The following is a 22,130-nucleotide window of genomic DNA, read 5'->3' as shown; positions in this document are numbered from 1 at the left end:
GCCGCCAGCCAATGGGACCCGGCCCTCCGGGGCTTCTGCCTGGCGAAGGTGGGCGAGCTTGTGGTGGCCAGGGAACAGGTTACCTGCGCAGGTTCTGGCGCTCCTGTTAGTTACGTGGAAGTGGTGTCACCGAGACTGTTTGCTCCTTCCGTTTACCAGAACATCTTCCCTTTGGTGATACCGGCTCAGGTTTCGGTCGGTAACTCTGTCATGCCGAACTCGCGGCCCAGGCCCCGCCGGGGCGCCGGGAGTGGCGCCGGGGCACCTGGGCGGGACGAGCTGGTGTCGCGGTCCTTGCAGAGCGCAGAGCATTGCCTGGGTTCCCAGGACTTTGGCACCGCCTATGCCCACTACCTCCTCGTGCTCAGCCTGGCGCCGGAGCTGAAAGACGATGTAAAGGTGAGGAGGGCCCTTTTCTCGCTGGTCGATCCTCTGTTCTTGTATAAGTAAATGAATACGTAGGTAGTTGGAGGCGGAGAAGGCACTGGCAACCCACTCCAGTACTCTTGCCTGGAAACTCCCATGGACAGAGGAGCCTGGTAGGCTGCAGTCCATGGGGTCGCTGAGAGTCGGACACGACTGAGCGACTTCACTTTCACTTTTCACTTTCATGCATTGGAGAAGGAAATGGCAACCCACTCCAGTGTTCTTGCCTGGAGAATCCCAGGGATGGGGGAGCCTGATGGTCACCAGTTTGTGGGGTCGCACAGAGTCGGACACGACTGACGTGACTTAGCAGCAGCAGCAGTAGTTGGAGGAGGGAGTGTGGACTCTAAGTGTCTGGTGGTTGTTATTAATGTTTACTGGTCACCGTTGACTCTTTTATTCGCAACCACAACCAGCCTATTAGAAAATATTGTTTGCTGACCCTCGAAATTTACATCCAGAATCGTATTTCTTTTCACCACCTTCTTTTTTACTACCCTGAGTCAAGCCTCAGTCATCTCCTGTTGACTTTTGCAGTATGCTTTGGCTCGGGAAACTAGACTGTCTTCTGCAACAAAGCCAACGTGAGCTTTTCATAACAAAAGCCAGATGGTGTCATTCCTCTATTACAAAACTTTCACTTCATTCAAATTCCAAAGGTTATATTGCACACCTTCAGTGATCTTCAGTCATCTCCTGTATCTAATTCTAGCAAGTTCCTGCCCCAGGGCATTTGCACTTGTCTCTCCTGTCTACTGTTGGGTGGAGAGAATGCTGAATTAAATTTGCAATTAGCCTGAAGTAATCATTTGGTGATGCATTCTTTTAAGTTTCAATTATTAGATTATTTGTGAGAGTTACTCTGTTGAAGCTCTGTACGTTTCCCCACCCCCACCCCGCCCAGGTTATTTTAGAAAAATTTCAAAAAATGATTTAGTTTAATTTTGCATTCAGTTTTCAACCTGAAGCTACTTCGCTTTATTTCATGCAAGGTTTCTCAACCTCAAGACTATTGATATTTTGGATAGGATCCTAGAATTCCCCGACTTCTTCCCAATAGATGTCAATTTTATATAGACATTTATAGTTCACAAAAACTTAGTGTAAATTTCAGGACCAGCTAGCCTCAAGGAGGAGAAAGTGTTACTTTGAGATTGAGTTTGCTCTTCTAGGTAGGCAGGTGTAAAATAATGGATCCATCCAAATGCTTTTTCCTCAGTTCTTTGTTCCTTAGTTTCCTCTTATAAAACAGGGACAGTGTGTATTAAAAATATATATACTCATTTATGCATTTGTTTATTCAGCAAACACGGTCTTTTAAAGCCAAATAAGACTTAAGGTGATTTTCAATTGTCATTAAGTTTTATTTTCTGTGGACTCTTCAACCCATGTTGAACGTTCTTTCATCATTTATGTTGACTAATTTTTGTTCTCTTTTGTGAAGGAAACTTTTCAGTATACGCTCTTCAGGTGGGCTGAAGAACTTGATGCTCTCAGTCGAACACAAGACCTACTTGGCTGCTATGAGCAAGCCTTGGAACTGTTTCCTGATGATGAAGTGATTTGCAACAGTATGGGGGAGCATCTCTTCAGGTATGCAGTGGTTTCAGTATTACAAGTTCAGAACTACTCTGGATCTGTCTGGATTGAATAAATGCATAGTACAGTAATTTGAGCAGGGAAAGTTTACTCCAAAGAATTATTAACTTTAAAGGAATCAGACTAGAGACTTGGCTAGGGAGAAGTAAAGAGAACTCAAAAGCATATAGGAATAGTAGATACAGTATATAATAATTTTACATCATATACTGAGTAATAGCTGCTGCCCTTGGGGCTGAGATCAGGTATCCATGAAAGAGTTCCTTTCCCTGGGCTGAGATATACAGACCTTCTTGGAGAGGACATAGCCTGATTCCCAGGGTGGCAGAGAAGTCACTGTGGTCCCTTGCTGGGGAAACGTCTTGTAAACCTGTTCTCCAGAACTTCCTGGAAACTTGCCATTTCCTTTCGTAAGAGTGCAATTCACTGTTTGGGTTCTAGAATGGTTTTTTTGCTTATACTATACCCAAAATGGCACCCCACTCCAGTACTCTTGCCTGGAAAGTCCCATGGACAGAGGAGCCTGGTGGGCTGCAGTCCATGGGGTCTCGAAGAGTCGGACATGACTGAGCGACTTCACTTTCACTTTTCACTCTCATCCATTGGAGAAGGAAATGGCAACCTACTCCAGTGTTCTTGCCTGGAGAATCCCAGGGGCGGTGGAGTCTGGTGGGCTGCCATCTATGGGGTCGCACAGAGTTGGACACGACTGAAGCGACTTAGCAACAGCAGCAGCAGCAGCATACCCAAAATGAATAGTCTGATTCCGTTTCTTTAAAATTGGTGGAATGCTTAGAGGTGCTTGCAAAGAAGTATGAGTATGAAAGGGTTCTATTAACTCAGTTCTCTTCATCATGTGGACCACACACTAGTGTGGTGCATAAATTACCAGTCAGCTCAACATTCAGAAAACTAAGATCATGGCATCCGGTCCCATCACTTCATGGCAAATAGATGGGGAAACAGTGGCTAACTTTATTTTTCTGGGCTCCAAAATCACTGCAGATGGTGATTGCAGCCATGAAATTAAAAGATGCTTACTCCTTGGAAAGTTATGACCAACCTAGACAGCATATTAAAAAGCAGAGACATTACTTTGTCAACAAAGGTCTGTCTAGTCAAGGCTATGGTTTTTCTAGTAGTCATGTATGGATGTGAAAGTTGAACCATAAAGAAAGCTGAGTGCTGAAGAATTGATGCTTTTGAACTGTAGTATTGGAAAAGACTCTTGAGAGTCCCTTGGACTTCAAGGCGATCCAACCAGTCCATCCTAAAGGAGATCAGTCCTGGGTGCTCACTGGAAGGACTAATGTTGAAGCGGAAACTCCAGTACTTTGGCCACCTGATGCAGAGAGCTGACTCATTTGAAAAGACCCTGATGCTGGGAAAGATTGAGGGCAGGAGGAGAAGGGGACGACAGGATGAGATGGGTGGATGGCATCACTGACTCAATGGACATGGGTTTGGGTGGACGCTGGGAGTTGGTGATGGACAAGGAGGCCTGGCGTGCTGCGGTTCATGGGGTCGCAAAGAGTCGGACACGACTGAGCAACTGAACTGAACAGAGAGGTATAGAAATAGAAATTGTGAGTAAACATTTAGAAATTTGAATAGCAGTTTGCGGTAAATCCAAGCACGTGGTCAGGTAACTCACTTGTTCAGGAGAGTATGGACCACTCTGAAATCTCTTGTGGGAGCTACACAGCAGCTAACTCTGTGCAGTACAAGTGTGTTGGTCTACAGGTGGGGAGCTATTTTACAAAGAGAGGGAGTTTTTGGATGGTTTAAGAAGTACGGTGGTTTGATAGTTTTTTCCTTCCGTCTTTTATTGTTGATTTGCTCACATATAATTCAGTAGTAATTTTTGGGTGACTCACCTTTGATTTTTTTTCCTTCGGACACAATGACTCTCTTTTTGCAGTCATATTCGCTTGGTTTCTGTTATTTTTAATTAAAATATATAATTTTAGTAACAAGTGTAAATTGGTCTGGCTGCAAATATGGCTAACTCTTGATGACCATTCTGCTCAGTTGAAAGCACAGTAGAGAGGCACCTGCTAGCCATAGGCGTTAGTATCTTTTACAGTGGAAGTGGTTTTTAGAATCCTGGTGTTCTAGAAAGTTGTTTAAATGGAAGATGACCAGGAGAGCTTCTACTACACGACAGTAAAGCAGTATTTCATAGTCAGGTCCTTGTTAGTGTCCTGGAATGCATAAATACAATAGGGATTCAGAAAGGAAAGAAGTAAATGAGACTCACAGTCCTCACCGAAGGCTTCCCAAGGAGACGACACTTGCGTTGGGTAGGATTTGGGGTGCTGGAGAGGGGTTCTCAGGCTAGATAAGTGACATGAACAATGGCATTGATAGTGTATAGTTGAATGTTTCATTTGTCATTTTCCATTCTAGAATGGGCTTTAGAGATGAAGCAGCTGGGTATTTTCATAAAGCAGTGAAGCTAAACCCTGATTTCAATGATGCAAAGGAGAATTTTTATCGTGTTGCAAACTGGTTGGTGGAACGCTGGCACTTTATCATGCTTAATGACACCAAAAGGAATACGATCTATAACGCAGCAATCCAGAAGGCAGTGTGTTCAGGCTCCAAAAGTGTTTTGGATATTGGAGCAGGAACTGGAATACTAAGGTTTGTTGGCATTGTGTTTTAATTACATATAGATGTATACTAATGTAAATTAATGATTTTATCAAATGTGGAAAATTTTGACAGTGAAATTTAATAATCTAGTATAAATTAATCTATAGATTAATTTCTTATAATCTTGTTATGATTATTCATGCAACTGTTATTATTGTCATTTTTGCTATAACTTTTACTTTATTAAGAACTTGACATAGCCACCAAGAAACATTTGGAGTTATTGAAATTTTGCATAATCCTTTTACGAGTAGGTTTTTCATTAATGTTCTGGTTGAGTCTAGTTTTTAAAAGTCTAATTAGCATTCTGCATGACAGTTGTCTTAATAAGGTGGATGTTATGATTTATTGTCTGATTTGTTTCTTGGTGAGAATATTAGTTCATTTTTTTCAAATGCAGAGTCAATAATGGTTGTGGTGAAGAATAAAAGGAAAACTCCATGTTTCATAATTTCACTGAAATTTAAAAACAGTAGATTATTTTTTAACGGAACACTTTTTCCCCTTGTAGCATGTTTGCCAGGAAAGCTGGAGCACATTCTGTGTATGCCTGTGAGTTATCCAAGACCATGTATGAACTGGCCTGTGATGTAGTGGCAGCAAACGAGATGGAAGAAGGGATCAAACTCTTGCACATGAAGTCGCTTGACATAAAAATTCCAAAACACATTCCTGAAAGGTATTACGCCATGCACTAATTTTACTGTTTATAGCCCACTATTTTATTTCTTAAGAATTAAGATATTCACATTTCTAGCTTCTAGTCCAAATAGAAATGCTGAAACCTTTATATTGTGAAGGTACAGATACAGGATAGTTCAGCATAAGATGGGTTTTCATAATAAGGTCATATTCTTGACAAAGAAGATTTAAAGATCTTGAGAAAAATATGCAGCAAGGGATTCAATCAATAAACTTCAGCTTTAGCAAGTTACTTTATCTTTGTTCATTCTAGTATTTCAGTTGTGGAAATGGATCATACCTCCTCTGTGGTCCATAGCTGTTTAAAAATTGTAAACATAATGCAAGAGTTGATTAAGCTTGATGGACTTAATCACATTTGGTGTTAATATTCTTGGCTAAAATGAAAGCTTTGGAAGCATCAGCTGTCGACGTATTTTGACTTCCCCTCTTCAAATACTTTGACTATTATGTCATAAGTCTCAGCTTTTTAGTGTTATTTCATTTTGATCCATATCACAAGGGGATGGAATTTTAGAGCTAGGGGGGATTGAAAAATCGTCTGGTCCAACCAACTATCATTCTTAGATACAGTTTTCTCTGTGCAGCACTTGTGTTACTACCTCCCCTGGGTCGTCTCTCTTTTCATTTTACTGAAATTCAGTTCATGTTGAAACAGGGCTTGTTTATACTGTGTCATACATGGGACTCTGATTTTGAAAAGTCTTCTTCCATCTATGTATAAGAATATTTAACTTTACATGATAGCTGTGCTTTTCAGTTGTCTCTATTTGTTTTCATGAAGTCCTGTTGGATTGTTTAGGCAGATATTAAACACATTTTATAGAATCAGCGTCCTCAATTGTCTTAGACTGACCAGGCTGCGGTTAACAGAATACCACAGCCTAGGTGGCTGAAACTACAGACGTTTATCTTCTCACGGCTCTGGAGGCTGGAAGTCCATGATCGTGGGTGCCGGCAAATTTGGTTTCTGGCAGGAGCTCTCTTCCTGGCTTTGCAGATGGCCATCCTGCTCTGTCCTTACATGGCCTTTCCTCTGTGGCCGCAGGGAGAGAGAGATCACTGCTGTGATCACCTCCACTTTGATTAGGACACAGGTCCCATCGGATTAGGACTTCACTCTTACGACCTCATTGAGCCTTAATTAACCTCATAAAGATCTATCTCCAAATATAGTCATACTGAGGGTTAGAGCTTCAATGTGACTTTTGGTTGGTACCCAATTCAGTACATAGTGTGAATCAAAGTTACATTACCTTAATCCACTTTTTTCTCACACATAGTATTATAGAAAGGATGTATTGGCTTTGAATGAAGAGATATGGTTTGTAATAATAATAATAATTTGTTGTTGTTTAGGCACTAAGTTGTGCCCAACTCTTTGCAACCCTGTGGACTGTAACCTGCCAGGGTCCTCTCTCCTTGGGGTTTCTTCGGCAAAAATACTGGAGCGGGTTGCCATTTCCTTTTCCAGAGGCTCTGCCGACCCAGTGATCGAACTCATGTCTCCTGCACTGCAGGCAGATTCTTTACTGCTGAGCCACCAGTGAAGCCCGATAATTAATAATGATTTATTTTTACCTTGGGCAAATCTGGAGACTTGAAGATATCAGATGATTTGAGATGCTTTTTGCATTCTAAATATATGCAGTCATAAATACTGAAAATCTTGTGTATGTGTATACACTACTGGGTTTAGGCACAGTGCCATACTGTGCTTCAGTCGTGTCCAACTGAAGTCGTGGTCCCATGGACCACAGCCCGCCGGACTCCTCTGCCCATGGGATTCTCCAGGCAAGAATACTGGAATGGGTTGCCATTCCCTTCTCCAGGGGATCTTCCCGACTCAGGGATTGAACCCACCTGTCTTACGTCTAACCTGCATTGGCAAGTGGGTTCTTAACCACTAGTGCCACCTGGGAAGCCCATGGGCACAGTAGAAGATACTAAAGTTGCTTTTTGTTACCAAGGCAGCTGTAGTCAAGACAGGAAGATAAGGATTATTCTTGAAAATACCTTTTCCTTGTAACTACAGAAATGAATGATACTGGCAGTGAGTACTAAAGAAGTTCGACGAAGGGAGAGATTTTTTTAGGGTGTGTTTTTGAATGAGATTTTCTAGAAAGAATGGACAGAGACCAGAAGTCTGTGGGTTAGGCTTTGGTGAAAAGTCCAGGTGTGGGTAAAGCACGAGTGGTGATGGGAGAGGGGCAGTGAACATATGAGAGATACACATGGATGATGGAGGTGGAGGAGGGGTTTGGGGGGCAGGCTTTCTCACTGCACTACCTGTTGTCTGTAGGGAGTCATTGATGGTAGAAAGTATTTTTACAGAATATTGGGGATAGATGTCCAGTAACTCAGGGTTAAGGAGGGGGACTGGTAAAAGTAATGGATATGAACCAATCCTTAGGGTTTAGGCAATGAAGGAATAACCCAGGAGGCAGCAAGTCAAGTGAAGGTTGTCTGTGACTTTCCCAGCCAGGAAGCTGCCAGTGGAGAACAGAGGAGCTTTAGAGGAACATTAGAGTTCCTTAGGATTCAAGGGTAGGTGTTCGGAGAAGGCAATGGCACCCCACTCCAGTACTCTTGCCTGGAAAATCCCATGGACAGAGGAGCCTGGAAGGCTGCAGTCCATGGGGTCACTAGGAGTCGGGCACGACTGAGCGACTTCACTTTGACTTTTCACTTTCATGCATTGGAGAAGGAAATGGCAACCCACTCCAGCGTTCTTGCCTGGAGAATCCTAGGGACAGGGGAGCCTGGTGGGCTGCCGTCTGTGGGGTCGCACAGAGTCGAACACGACTGAAGTGACTTAGCAGTAGCAGCAAGGGTAGATGTTAAACATGAAATGTATGAGAAAATTTTGTATTTGTGCTGTGTCTATAATATATTCTTCCTTTTCTCAGCTTTGACATCTTTTGCGTAAATAGCATGATATTTTACTTACATATATCTTTAAAAAATCATTCTATAGAGTGTCCCTAGTTGTAACAGAAACTGTCGATGCAGGTTTATTTGGAGAAGGAATTGTGGAGAGTTTGATTCATGCATGGGAACATTTACTTTTGCAGCCAAAGGTAAGCAGCTTGAAAACACTTAAATTTGATTAAGAATTCATTATTCAGTAGACGGTTCATTGAGCCCCTAGCATAGTTGCAAAGCAGTAGGAGATGCGTCTCACTGTTGAGGTATATACTGTATAGCTGGCAAGAGATCCGTGTGAACAAAAACATTTAATAACATAGTGCAGTGTATTCTTGTGTGCCCAAATGGGGTATGCAGGCAGAAAATACTCCAGGAAGGAGTTCTTAGGAATTGAGGTTATGTGATAAAGGGATTGACTCTGGAATTCTTGAGTGAGGTTGAGAAATGGAAGTATTTTGAGCTTTACAGCTTCACTGCTCGTATTGTATATTTGGAAAATTTACCAAAAGAGAATGTAGTGGGTAACTTGTGTGGTATGATTTTAAGGTACCACTTGGACCTAGGCTGGACAGAATTGACTGTTATAGTTGCCAGGTTGTATTTTACATTGAAATCCTCTACTGTGGCCCATAAACTGTAGCTTTCGTGTATATATTGATATATGTATTATGAAAGAAAGGATTTTAACATGTCATAAGAATTGACTACTTACAGAAAATCATTTGGATTTAAAATAGCTAATGAAAGGTTGAAAGAAGAGCAGTTTGTTTTTCAAGTAGGTAATGGTGATTTTGGCCTCTTCATTAAAGTCATTCCCAAAGATCTTTTCTTGTGTACAAACTTAGAGGCTTCTAGCTCCCACCTCCCTCCTTCCCATTCTTCCTACTAGTACTTAAAAAAAGAAAAAAATTTATACGTATATACACACACACATGAGTATATATGATATATGTATACTTACACATATATATTCATATATATATGTAAAAAAATGGAAGTAAACTTTTTAAAGAAAAGAAACCCTTAATCTGCTTATCATTAACTATTGTTTTTCTAAGCTTTCTTATAAATTTTCATAGCTTGCCATCATACACACATATTTTGACAAAAATATTTTGACATCAATGTAGCAGAATATAATTTTTTACTGTTGTATTTTTAGACCAAAGGTGAAAATGGTGATTGTGAAAAATATGGGAAAGTTATACCAGCAAGTGCTGTTATATTTGGGATAGCAGTAGAATGTGCAGAGATAAGAAGACATCATAGGTAAGTGATTATTTAAATAGTAAATATTAAAAAATATTTCAGTAATTTTGAGGAGTTGCCTGTACTTAAAAGGTTATTTAGTGGACATTCGGATGAGAACGTATCATCTTCTGACTTTTAAATTTATGATATTTATTCCAGTCTTAATTTTATTTTTGCCTTTTTTTTTTTCTTTTTGCATCTTTAAAACTTTCTTCAAAACTAAGACTCTTGGATTAACAGTCAGCTTTCAATTTTCTAGGGGAAAATTTAATTTTGAAACAACATAGTATCCTTTTGATGTGTGATAGATTCCTGAGAAATATACTAAGTTCAAACTAATTTTAGAGTGAAATAAAAATTTCCATGTGAAAATAATTTTATTTCTCCCAGTTTTCTGTTCTTAATAACTTAGTATTATGTTTTGTTGGTGGGTGGGATGAAATTTCAGGATCTTTGTACCCTTGAGATTCTGAGATTTATGCAGTGTGATACAGGTGAAAACTTTTTTTAGTTATAAAAACTTCTTGGTTACTTCTTTTTCTTGAACATTAATGAATTTTTTGTTTTGCTAAAGTATTGATCCATATTGTTTCAGGACTTTTTAAGGAGGCCCTCCATCTGATAACTCAGTAGTAGTAAATGTAACACATAAATATTTTAGGAAATACTGATGATTGAAAGAAGAAAATAAAAATCATCCTGAACGCCTCACTGGTAGAAAACTACTGTTCATCTTTATAGTATATTTTTCCTTACACTCCTCAATGCATGTTACGGGATGATAAGTAAAAGTAGTTAGTGATTGGTAGGGCACAGGCACTAATCAAAAAGTGGCCTTTGCCAGCAGATTGGCTGAATTAGAGTTAGATAATTGGTTGTCAGCTCTGTGTAAGTAAATGTGTGTGTGTATAAATTTTGCTTCAGTAAAAATGATCAGTATCAGTAAATATTTTAAAATATCAGTAAATATATTAGCTTTAGTGAGCCTCTTCATGTTAATAGATTTGCTTCATGATTTCTTAAAGTCAGTTTCCTAGTGTTACAGTTCCCAGAGTTTAGAGGTTTTAAGTTTTAAGAAGCTTGGTTTATTAGATATAAAAACTAGAAATAAAAAGTAGTTTATTGATGCAGATATAGAAAAAAATAGATCAGTATAACACAATAACGACTCTAGATACACCTTTGAATTTATAGGGATTTAGTGTGTGATACAGATGAGGTATTTCAGATGAGTGGAGAAAGGATAAACTATTCGGTAAGTGGAGATGAAGCACTTCACTTGCGCTCAGTCGTGTCTGACTCTTTGCAACCCCATAGACTCCAGCACGCCAGCCTCCCTGTCCTTCATATGGTTAAAGTTAGATCTTTACTTTTAATTCCAAAATGAATTAAGTATCTAAGTGTAAAAAATCCATTAAGTGGTGAAGGGTTTCCAAAGCAAAACAGAGGGAGGATCTAGAAGCCATAAAAGATTGACAAATTTAACACATTAAAAAACAAATTGAATATCTGGTGAAAGATAGTATAAAGTTAAAAGGCAGATGAAAAGCTGAGGTAAAATTTCCAACTTTTAGAATAAAGCTAAGTTGGAGAAGACTCTTGAGAGTCTTCTTGGACAGCAAGGAGATCCAACCAGTCCATCCTAAAGGAGATCAGTCCTGAGTGTTCACTGGAAGGACTGATGTTGAAGCTGAAACTCCAATACTTTGGCCACCTGATTGGAAGAGCTGACTCCTTTGAAAAGACCCTGATGCTGGGAAAGATTGAGGGCAGGAGGAGAAGGGGATGACAGAGGATGAGACGGTTGGATGGCATCACCGACTCAATGGACATGGGTTTGGGTGGACTCCAGGAGCTGGTGATGGACAGGGAGGCCTGGCGTGCTGCAGTCCTCAGGGTTGCGAAGAGTTGGACGTGACTGAGCGACTGAACTGAACTGAAACGTATTTGCAATTGTCTATTAATGAGAGAAATGGAAATTAAATCAACAGAATAACATTTTTAACTGTTTACATTCTAAAACATTAAAAATGATTGATAAGGGGAATTCCCTGGTGGCCCAGTGGTTGGGACTCCACACTTTCACTGCCGAGGCCCCAGGTTTGATCCCTGGTCGGGAAAGGGAGATCCTGCAAGCCCCACAGGGTGGCCCAAAAAAGAGATAAGATCCTACTTTCTCATGTTGTTGTTTAGTCACTGAGTTGTGTCCGACTTTTTTGAGACCCCATGAACTGTAGCCCACCAGGTTCCTTGTTCGTGGGATTTCCCAGGCAAGAATACTGGAGTGGGTTGCCATTCCCTTCTCCAGGGGATCTTCCTGGCCCAGGCATTGAACCTGGGTTTCCTGTGTTGGCAGATGGATTCTTTACCACTAAGCCACCAGGGAAGCCTATTTTCTCTTAGATATGGGAGACTGTATACCCTGTTGGTGCAACATTTTAGTAGCTCAATTTGGCGTTATCTAACAAAACTAAAGGTGTGTATAGTCTTTTACGTGATGTTTCTACTTCTGATAATTTGTCCTAATAAATAAACATGTGTACAGGGATGCTTACTATAACACTGTAATTGGAAAAACCAAAACAAAAAACCATCTGCATACTTACTGCACTCTGATAAAGCATTCACTTTGCAGGTGAGGAAAGGAGACAGGTAAGCTGCGTATGTAGAGAGGGAAAGAAGTTAGTAACGGTTAGTGAAAAGACAGCCACAATTCTAGGAGCAGTGAGCTCTTGGCTTTTACATACCATGCCTCACCACAGGGAATTATAACTCTGGAGAAATGGCTGCTTCCCAGACTGGGGCAGAACAGACTGAAGATGACTGTGAAATAACTGGGGCAGAAACTTAAGGAACTGCCGAAGAAAATGATGTGGGTGGTTAAAGGTCACAGGAGCATGTTTGGAAGTGTCTCCCACTAGCCAAATCTTGGACATTTTAAGCACCAAGATATATAAGGGCAGTTCCATTGAATAAAGTAAGAATCCATAAATCCCTATTTATAACAAATAGATTAATAAATGGAACTAAGATCCTGCAAGCAACATGGTATGGCCAAAACAAAATAAAATTGTCAAAGGATAGGACAGCTAAATTGAAATCATGATCCTGTATTGGGACTGGTCGGAGGGAGTTAGTTTTGATTTATTGATTCAGTTAATAAATACAGAATATGAAATATATTCTAATATGAAGATGAAATAATACTGTATTTGATAACTTATGATTAAAATATCCTTGTTTATAATAAAGATACACGGAAGTATATATATGAAAGGATAAATGGGTATGATGAATGCAATTTTCTCTGAAATGGCTCAGAAGAAAGAATATATGTGGAGAGAGAGAGAATATGATAAAAATAATGTGGTAGACTATTAAAAACTCGATGACTGTGGTTAAAGGATGTGAGAGTTCTTTAGACGACACTGGAAGCCTTTCTATAAATTTGAAATCATTTTCAAAATAAAGAGTTAAGAGCAGAGGAAAATAAGTACAGTGGGTCTGAGGCAGTATCCACAGGTATTATTACACACGTAAAGAAAAGGTGGGAGGGATACACAGCACACTTCTAACAGAGGAAATGGATACTGCGAAGGTGGACTTTCACTTTTTACTACATTGTTTGAAGTTTTGACAATAAATTTATATTCATGTATTTGGTAAGAAATTGAAAGGGAACTTGTCACATTCTTTTTGTTTCTATAACTTGTGATTTCTCATTTAGTTATTGTTAAACTCATTAATACTTCCATTTGACAATCCATCTTTTTAGAATATAACAAAATAATTTCTAGTAGTCGACTGTTTCAAGCCCTGTAAAGACAGGCTAATAAATGAGTGTGTATGAGAGGAGGTCGAAGTGTTTCCTGTTACAAGATGGTGTTTCTAAAATGCTCATGAAGTGAAGTGGTTTTTTTTTTTCAGTGTAAATTTTTACTGACATCAAACATTGTTAGAGCAAGCACATAAACCATACATTTACGGTGGATTCATGAAGTTGATACACTGTGTACCAGCGCTCAGATCAAGGTCCAGAACACCACCCCCACCCCAGCAGGTCCTTAGGAAGAAGCCCCTTCCAGTTACCAGCGCCCCACACCCCCAGGAGTATCTACTGTCTTGACTTCTAACACCATAGATTATTTTGCCTGTTTTGAATTCCATACAAATGGTATCCTACAGTGTGAATGCTCATGCCTGCCTGCCTTATTTCAGCACGTCTGTGTTCTTGTGTGTGGTTTGTTGGTTCTTATTGCTGTGGAGTATGCCTGTTGTACGAATACACCACAGTGCATTCCTTCCTTCTGCTGGTGATGGATGTTTAGGTCATATCCAGCTTGGGGAGTATTGTGTTTATAGCACAGCTGTAAACATTCTTAAACATTCTTTTGGTGGTTGTGTGTATGAATTTCCCTTGGTCATGTTTCTGGAAGTGCAAATGTCAGACACCTTGAGGTTCCCATATTAAGACTGAATCTAAAATAATAGTCACGTTCCACTTGAACAGGAACTATGAAATATGAAACTCTTCCAGAGTGGTCTTTTTAATTTTATATTCCTACCAGTAGTATATAAGACTGTATTCTTATCAATACTTGATATGGACTGTTTATTTTCCCCATTCTGTTCGTTGGGTAGCATGGCTTTAATTTCATTTCCCTCATGACTGACTCTTCATATTGGCTATTTGTTCTTTTGTGAAGTGTCTGAGTCTTTTGCTCATTTTTGGTTTTATTGTGGGGATTAAAAAATGTATTTTGGATATTTGTCCTTTGTTGAGTAGATGCATTACAAATCTCTTCTACTCAGTGGCTTGCCTTTAACGTTCTTTCTGAGTATCTTTTGATGAGTGGAGTTCTTAATTTTAATGTACACCTATTATTTGTTTTTGTTTATAGTTAGTGATTGTGTATGTCACTGTGTTTAAGAAACCTTTGTCATGTTTTATTGTATTTTTATGCTTATTTTTGCTGGATTCAGTATTAGACGGTGTTACTTGATTCTTTAAAAAGAAAAAAAAAAAACAAACAACTCATCTTTTTCCCTTTCCTCTCTCATTCCCCTTCTCACCAGGGTGGGTGTTAAGGACGTTGCTGGAATCAGTTTGCCAACCAATGTGAAATTTCAGAGCCCAGCTTATTCTTCTGTAGATGGAGAAGAAACAATTGAACCTTATACAACTGAAAAGATGAGTCGAGTTCCTGGAGGATATTTGGCTCTTACAGAGTGCTTTGAAATTATGACAGTAGATTTCAACAATCTTCAGGTAAAAATAAAAATTTAGTTACTGGTTTTAAGTGTTAAATTTCACGCATTGTTTAAAATAGTTAATACATAGGACAGTCTTATGAGTAGGCATGGGATTCCACTTACTGTATGTAATGAAAATGATTATTTGCTTTACTTTTAAATACAGAGGGAAACAATCCCTAAGGTTTTTGGGACTGTACAGTGTACCTGACACTTTCACGTGTATTCCTAGGAGGCTCGCTTGTTTATTTCTGTGTTTTTTGGTTGTTCCGGGCCTTCGTTGCTGCGCGTGGACCTCTTCTAGTTGCGGCGAGTGGAGGCTCCTCTCTGTTGCAGAGCATGGGCTTCTCATTGCGGTGTCTTCTCTCGTGGCAGAGCACAGGCCCAAGGACTTGCAGGCTTCAGTAGGTGCCGCGTGAGAGCTTAGTTGTCCCGCGGCACGTGGGATTTTCCCGCACCAGGGATCAAACCCGTTTCGCCTGCGTTGGCAGGCGGATTCTTATCCACCGTAACATCAAGGAAGTCCTGAGGTTGCTCTTAAAACAGCACTGCAACAGTTACAATTATCCTTGTGCCGTTACGTTAATCCCACCCCCCAGATATGAATGCAAGGGCAGTGATCATAACCTAGGTCTTCCAGGCTTTCTCTTTGTCTTTCATTTCAGATTAGCAGTATTCCTTGAAATGAAGCATAACTCAGATCTCTAGGTTGTCTGTGTGGTAGGGTGACCAGCCACCTTGGCTTGCACAGGACTAAGCAGCTCCTGAGAAACGGTCTTGGGCAAACCAGGACAAGCTGGTATCATCCTGATGTGTCTGTGTGTGTGTGAGGGCCCTGCGCTGAGCAAAGAAAGAGCCCAGGGAGTTGGAGAAAGTTACATCAAGTCTTTCTCTGGTGATCTTTAAGTAAGGCTAAATGTTTAAGTATATTAACCTTAAGTACATTAAGATTTTGAGGTGAAACTTGCCAGGGGACAGAAGACTTTGTGTCATTTTCGCCTAAGATCTTTATAACTTAATAAAAGCTTTCCCCTATTAATTGTTAATTTTTTTTTGTTTTGTTTTGAGGTGATCTGGAACTAAATTAATACTTTGGCATTGCTGAGACTGAGCTTTGTCAGCATTTCTTTTCTGTTATAACAGTGTTACAATTTTTTTTGTTGTTGTTCTTTTAAGTCCTCATCCCTGCATGACTACACACCTCCCTTCCTCAGTCCTTACCCCTCCCCTCATCCCACCTCAGTCTCCAGACACAAACCCAGGTTAACATTGGTGCTTCAAAGTGAGTGAAAGTCAGTCATGTCTGACTCTTTGTGACCCCATGGACTATGCGGTCCATGGAATTCTCTAGGCCAGAATACCGGAGTGGGTAGTCCTTCCCTTTTCCAGGGGATCTTCACAACCCAGGGATCAAACCCAGGTCTCCCACATTGCAGGTGGATTCTTTACCAGCTGAGCCACAAGGGAAACCCAAGAACACTGGAGTAGGTAGCCTGTCCCTTCTCTGGTGGATCTCCCCAACCCAGGAATTGACCTTTCCCCAACCGGGGTCTCCTGCACTGCAGGCGGATTCTTTACTAAGTGATAGTCCATAAATTGTTAAGTTCCAATGATCTGAGTTCTATTGATTTATTAGAGTGGCTCACAGAATCAGGGAAGCATTTTACTTATTAGGCTCTTAAGCATTACTTATTACGCATTTTACTTACTAGGCTTATTAGATAAGGATGTACCTTGGGAACAGTCACATGGAGGAGATGCATGGGCACAGGGGTGAGCGAAGGCGAGCAGGGCTCCCGTGCCGTCCCCAAGAGCGTCATGCTCCTCGAATCTCCACATGTTCACCAAGTGTTCCAATATTTTAATGTTTCTTCTCTGCAACAGCCCCCCGCCCCCCAAAAAACCACCTTATTAAGACCTTAAATTTGAAAGTAATATCTGCCTGTTTAACATTTTCAAGTAATACATTAAGAAGGAAGAAGAAAAAAGTATGTATCTTCCTTTTTAAAATCTAGGTCCTTCTTTCCCCAGGTCACCAGCTTGAAATATCTCTTTTCAGACTTGTTTTTCTAACCTGCACACACACACACACACACGCACGAATGCACACACACATTTTTTAGGATAGAATAACCCCGACTGCTTCAGCACTTGCTGCCTTTGTTCAGCAGTGCATCGTGGACGTTTTCTGCATCAGTAGTATGTATCTGCCTCACTGTAATAACTCACGGTGTCCAGTGCCGTGTACTGTACATCACGCTCTCCCCTCCATTGTGCTTAGTTGGTTGTAGTTGTGCTGTGATACTGATCCCGAGGGTTCTGGGCGGGGCTGATGGGAAGTGATATGACGCTGGGGCATGCATGGATTAAATGTCTAAAATCCTCTTGTTCCTTCTACATTTTTGTCAGGAATTAAAAAGCCTTGCAACTAAAAAACCTGATAAAATTGGCGTCCCCGTTATTAAAGAAGGTGTACTTGATGCTATCGTGGTTTGGTTTGTACTCCAGCTTGATGACGAACACAGTCTATCCACAAGTCCTAGTGAGGAAACGTGCTGGGAACAGGCTGTATACCCTGTTCATGATCTTGCAGGTATATCTTGTCTAATTTTTTGTTGTTTTTCTCTTTTAAAAAAACATGTTGTTTTAATCGTCTAAGCATTTGAGTCAGTATCAAAAATTCACTTTGAATATGAAGTTTCTAGTCAAGGAAGATTGGTTAAATCTTTCAGAATTTGCTCTTTGTTTTTTAAAAGTAGTTTTAAGTAATATTTATGGTTAAGAAGAGAGACTAAAATCGACATGTACACACTGCTGTATTTAAACTCGGTAACTGACAAGGATCCACTGCAGTGCACAGGGAACTCTGCTGCATGCTTTGTAATAACCTAAATGGGAAAAGAATTTGAAAAAGAATAGACGCATGTACACGTGAAACTAACACAACGTTATTAATCAACTATACTCCAATATTTTAAATAAAAAAAGGTGAAAACACAAATCTGCTGCATACCACTCAAAAACATCTATCATTGAATCATGTCTCAGCTCTTATTACTCTTGATAGGAGTAGATGAGAGAAATGCTAGTCCATTTTTTGGAACACAGTGGAGAAATATTACTTACAGAGCAGAAGTTCTTATCGCTCACAGAATCTGATGGCATCTGTGGAGCCCCAGGCCCTAAAAATATGCACACTCACATAAATACAGAATCTTGCAGTTTAGAGCTCATGAATCCATGGACTTACCTAGGGAAGTCTTATGTTAAAGATCCCTTTTATTTACTTATTTTTAAAAAAATATATTTATTTTTTATCATGTGGGATCTCCTAGTTGTGGCATATGGGATCTAGTTCTCTGAGCAGGGATCGAACCTGGGCCCCCTTATTAGGGAGCGTGGAGTCTAAGCCACTGGACCACCAGGCGAAGTGCCAAAGATAACTTTGTTATAAAGAAAGTTTTTAGTAGTAATTTGATGTGGTTCGGTATAGTTTACAGCAGCTGTATTACATAGAAAAATTCTACTGTTTTATAACTGGAAGGTAATATTTACTTCTGTATAGTCTCTCAATCAAGGATCTAATTTGGCAAGGCCATTAAGTCATGGAATCAGTATAGTATTGTGGCAGAGTATGGTTCTAGCGTCAATCAGGTAAATTTGAAATCGGATCTTTGCTAATACTGACTCCTTCGCTGGTCTTGCTGGTTATTTCTAGAGCTTTTGTTATGTGATTTATAAAAACGGAAGGGTGCTGGGATCCCCTGGTGGTCCAGGGGTTAGGACCCCCAGCTTTTGTCGTGGGGGCACCGGTTTCAATCCCTGGTCAGGGAACTAGGGTCCTGTAAGCTGTGTTGCAGTCGTGCTAAAAAAGAAAAGTGAGGGGGTGACAGTGCTGTCTACTTTGCAGGATTGTTGTGGAGTTATTAGACATACCAGGGGTAAAAGGCCTACCATAGTGACTAGCGCCGAATAAGTAACATTTAAAAATTCTGTTTATTCTAACTCTCAGTAACTTAGATGGCGTTAAAAAAAAATCCTTAAGGAAAGGATATTTTAAGCGTGTAAACACAAGAAAGGCAACTTGTATTTTCAGCTGGCTCTATGGCTGAGAAGGAGGAGCAATTATATGTTTACACTTTAAAGTTTTACCACATGTGAAAGCTCATCAATACAGTCTTTTTATTATTATTACTTTTGTTTGTTTATTTTTGGTGGCACTAGGTCCGCATTGCTAGTTGTGATGAGAGGGGGCTACTCTTTTTTTGCAGTGCCCAGGCTTCTTGTTCAAGTGGCTGCTTTTGTATGGAGCACAGGCTCTAGACACATGGGCTTCAGGAGTCGCATCTTGTGGGCTTAGTGGTTGCAGTTCACAGGCTCTAGAGCGTGGGCTCAGTGGTGCTGGACTTTAGAGCCTATGGCATGTGGGATCTTCCCGGTTCAGGGATCGAACCTGTGTCCCCTGCACGGGCGGGCAGATTCCTAACCACTGTACCACCAGGGAAGTCCACGATGTAGTTTTTATTGTAGGACTCAGTCCTTCCTTACATTTTCAAATTTCTAAACATTCAAGGATATCTAAATACAGTTAAGAAATATTACTGATAAGGTGCTATTGAATGCTGCCTTGTTCTTTCAGAAATTTCTCTAGAGAAAAGAATGTCCCTTTAAGCTAAAGTGAGGTTTGGTATTGATTTCTGAATTTCATTTATCTTTGTGATTGCTGGCTTCATTAACAAGATTGGGAGTCTCCTGTAGTCCTTCCCCCACCCTCTATTTTGGGGTCATTGATGATACATAGTGATTACAGTAAAAGCACTATAATGCTGTTAGTTAGGGTCAAATAATGAGCTGTTGAATCTGTTTTGCTGTTAAGTTAATTGGCTCTTCAAACCTCATTTTTTCCTTATGTAAAGCTGAAGGCGTTTCCCTAGTTTTTTTTTTTTAAACATAGATTAATTCACTTAATTGTGATTAAGTAAATAAATGTAGTCTTTCCTGTAGTTGTTTAAAAAATGGAGGGAGGACCAAGGTGTTTGTGTGATCCTCGGGCTTATAAACACTCATAGTCATTGATTACATTTTTTTTTTTTTTTCTTTCTTCCTGTTTTACAAAGACTACTGGATAAAGCTTGGGGACGAGGTGATAATGGAAGTGTCTTGTCAAGATTGTTACTTAAGAATCCAGAGTATCAGTGTCTTCCATTCAGAACATGAGATGGAGGTCGGGAAAAGTTTTACCAGGAATAAAGACTTGCTGTCTTTCGGAAATGAGGCTGAACTCTGTAGCGCTCTGGCCAACCTTCAGACCAGTAAGCCAGATGTGGAGCAGCTATGTGTATTGGAATCCACAGAAATTGCTCTGCTTAATAACATCCCATACCACGAAGGCTTTAAAATGGCAATGAAGAAAGTGTTGTCTTCATTGACTCCGGAGAAACTGGGTCAGGCCATGGATACTCAGTGTCAGAATAACGAGATGAGCTGTGAAAGTGGACCGAGTAATTCTGACCAGAGCACCCCTGAGCCTTTGTATGTGTTAGACGTGTCTGAGGGCTTCTCTGTTCTGCCTGTAATTGCTGGCACCCTCGGGCAGGTTAAACCTTACAGTTCTGTGGAGAAAGACCAGCATCGTGCGACTCTGGACATCATATGTGAAGCCAATCACTTTCCTAAAGACACACTTGAGTTTTGGTTGAGACACGTGGAAGATGAGTCTGCTGTGTTGCAAAGGCCAAAATCAGACAAGTTGTGGAGTATAATTATATTGGATGTCATTGAGCCATCTGGACTCATTCAGCAGGAAATAATGGAAAAGGCTGCAATATCCAGGTAAAACACCAAAATACAACCTGTGGATTATGTGAGCTCAGACTTCTTGTAAACTCTTTTAGTTCCTTAATAGTGTAACTGCATGAATGAGTCATGATCATTGTGTGTTCCTTAAGCTTTGCTTTTCAGGACCTGTGACTTCATGTCTTTCTTTTTCCGTGCATGTTACTATTGAGTTGTTCCCCCCCGCCCACCTCCCCCCCCCCCGCCAAAGGAATCCCCCCTGAATTTATAGGTTTTAACTTTTGTGTTATGCAAACAGTATAGGAGCACTGGTGAGAATACAGACCAAATTGTGGCAGCAGAAGGCAGATTGTTAGGGAAAAAGTGTTTGCTTATATAGTTAACTATATTTTAGGCTTCATATGCATTTTCTTTTGTTAACCACATTTACCCTTTCATATGAGGTAACCAGTAAAAATCACTACCATTTTCTATTCTTTAAAACAAACTTGTACATACCCTAGATTATGGGGATATAGAGGTCTGACATACATGCATACATAGAAATATACACTCATTCTCTCTCTCAAAATTTTAAACAGGTGTACTTTAGATAGATTGTAGAACAAGGAGCTGAAAGGGTTAGAATCTAGTCTCGAATTTGTCCCTGAATTCCTAAAGTAGTAAAATTTTCTGTAAGCCATTTAATACCTCTTGTCTCCAGTTATGAAATGAGGGGTCCTGGACTTTGAAGGCAGTTTAGCTCTCCGAATTTGTCACATAAATGAGGTTTGACTTATTTGGCAGGGTCACCGTGGAAAGATGTACTATTTTCCTAACAGTTTATTTTTAGTTTTGATTTAATTCTTTTTCTGATTTTTTTTTTATTGTGGTAAAATGAACATAACATGAAATTTTTCATCTTAGCCATCTCTAAGTTCAGCAGTATTATTATTATAAATATTTTAGTAATATTGTGCAATCATTACCTCCAGCCATTCTCATAACTCTTTTCATCTTGTAAAACTGAAACTTTATACCCATTAAACAATAATTCTTCACCCCACCCTCCCCACAGCTGCTTACAACCACCATTCTACTCTCTGCTTCTGTGAGTTTGACTACTCTACATCATATGACTGGAATCATGCAGTTTTTTTGGGGGGGTGTGTGTGTGTGTATGACTGTCTTATTTCACTTAGCATATTATTCTCCAGGTTCATCCATGTTGTAGTACATGTAAGAATTTCCTTCCTTGTTAAGGTGGAATAATGTTCCTTTGTATGTATTATGTTGTCGCATTTTGCTTATCCTCACATAGATGGACTGATGAGTTATTTTAGTGGGAAACAATTTATATGCTGCCCACAATTCCTCTTTGGTATGTCTCTGAGTAGAGGGAGGGTCCTCCTAGTGGTTTGGGTGGGACGGCTTTTTGGGAGAGGTGGGAGGGGGACAGTGTGTTGCAGGATGTTTGGCACCTCTGGGAACTGAATGCTAGTAGCGAGCATTCCTGGTGGTTCACTGGCCAGGAATCC

General features: G+C 40.2%; 1 protein-coding gene across 1 annotated transcript in view; it reads left to right on the top strand.

Moving 5' to 3' along the window:
- The first annotated feature begins 2 nt into the window (after positions 1–2).
- Positions 3–22,130, top strand: part of PRMT9 (protein arginine methyltransferase 9) — a 32,633-nt gene continuing 10,505 nt past the window's right edge. The window contains exons 1-9 of the mRNA XM_010839162.1: positions 3–399; positions 1,871–2,019; positions 4,435–4,671; positions 5,195–5,362; positions 8,363–8,465; positions 9,476–9,582; positions 14,641–14,833; positions 17,227–17,410; positions 19,935–20,649. Of these exons, the coding sequence (XP_010837464.1) occupies positions 211–399; positions 1,871–2,019; positions 4,435–4,671; positions 5,195–5,362; positions 8,363–8,465; positions 9,476–9,582; positions 14,641–14,833; positions 17,227–17,410; positions 19,935–20,649 (2,045 nt within the window). The 5' untranslated portion in view covers positions 3–210. The remainder of the gene's footprint in view (positions 400–1,870; positions 2,020–4,434; positions 4,672–5,194; positions 5,363–8,362; positions 8,466–9,475; positions 9,583–14,640; positions 14,834–17,226; positions 17,411–19,934; positions 20,650–22,130) is intronic.

Source organism: Bison bison, unplaced genomic scaffold, assembly GCF_000754665.1.
Source record: "Bison bison bison isolate TAMUID 2011002044 unplaced genomic scaffold, Bison_UMD1.0 scf7180017864114, whole genome shotgun sequence".
In the NCBI taxonomy this organism is placed as follows: Eukaryota; Metazoa; Chordata; class Mammalia; order Artiodactyla; family Bovidae; genus Bison; species Bison bison.
Note: the sequence above shows the minus strand (reverse complement) of the source record. Positions and strands in the feature narration are given on the sequence as shown.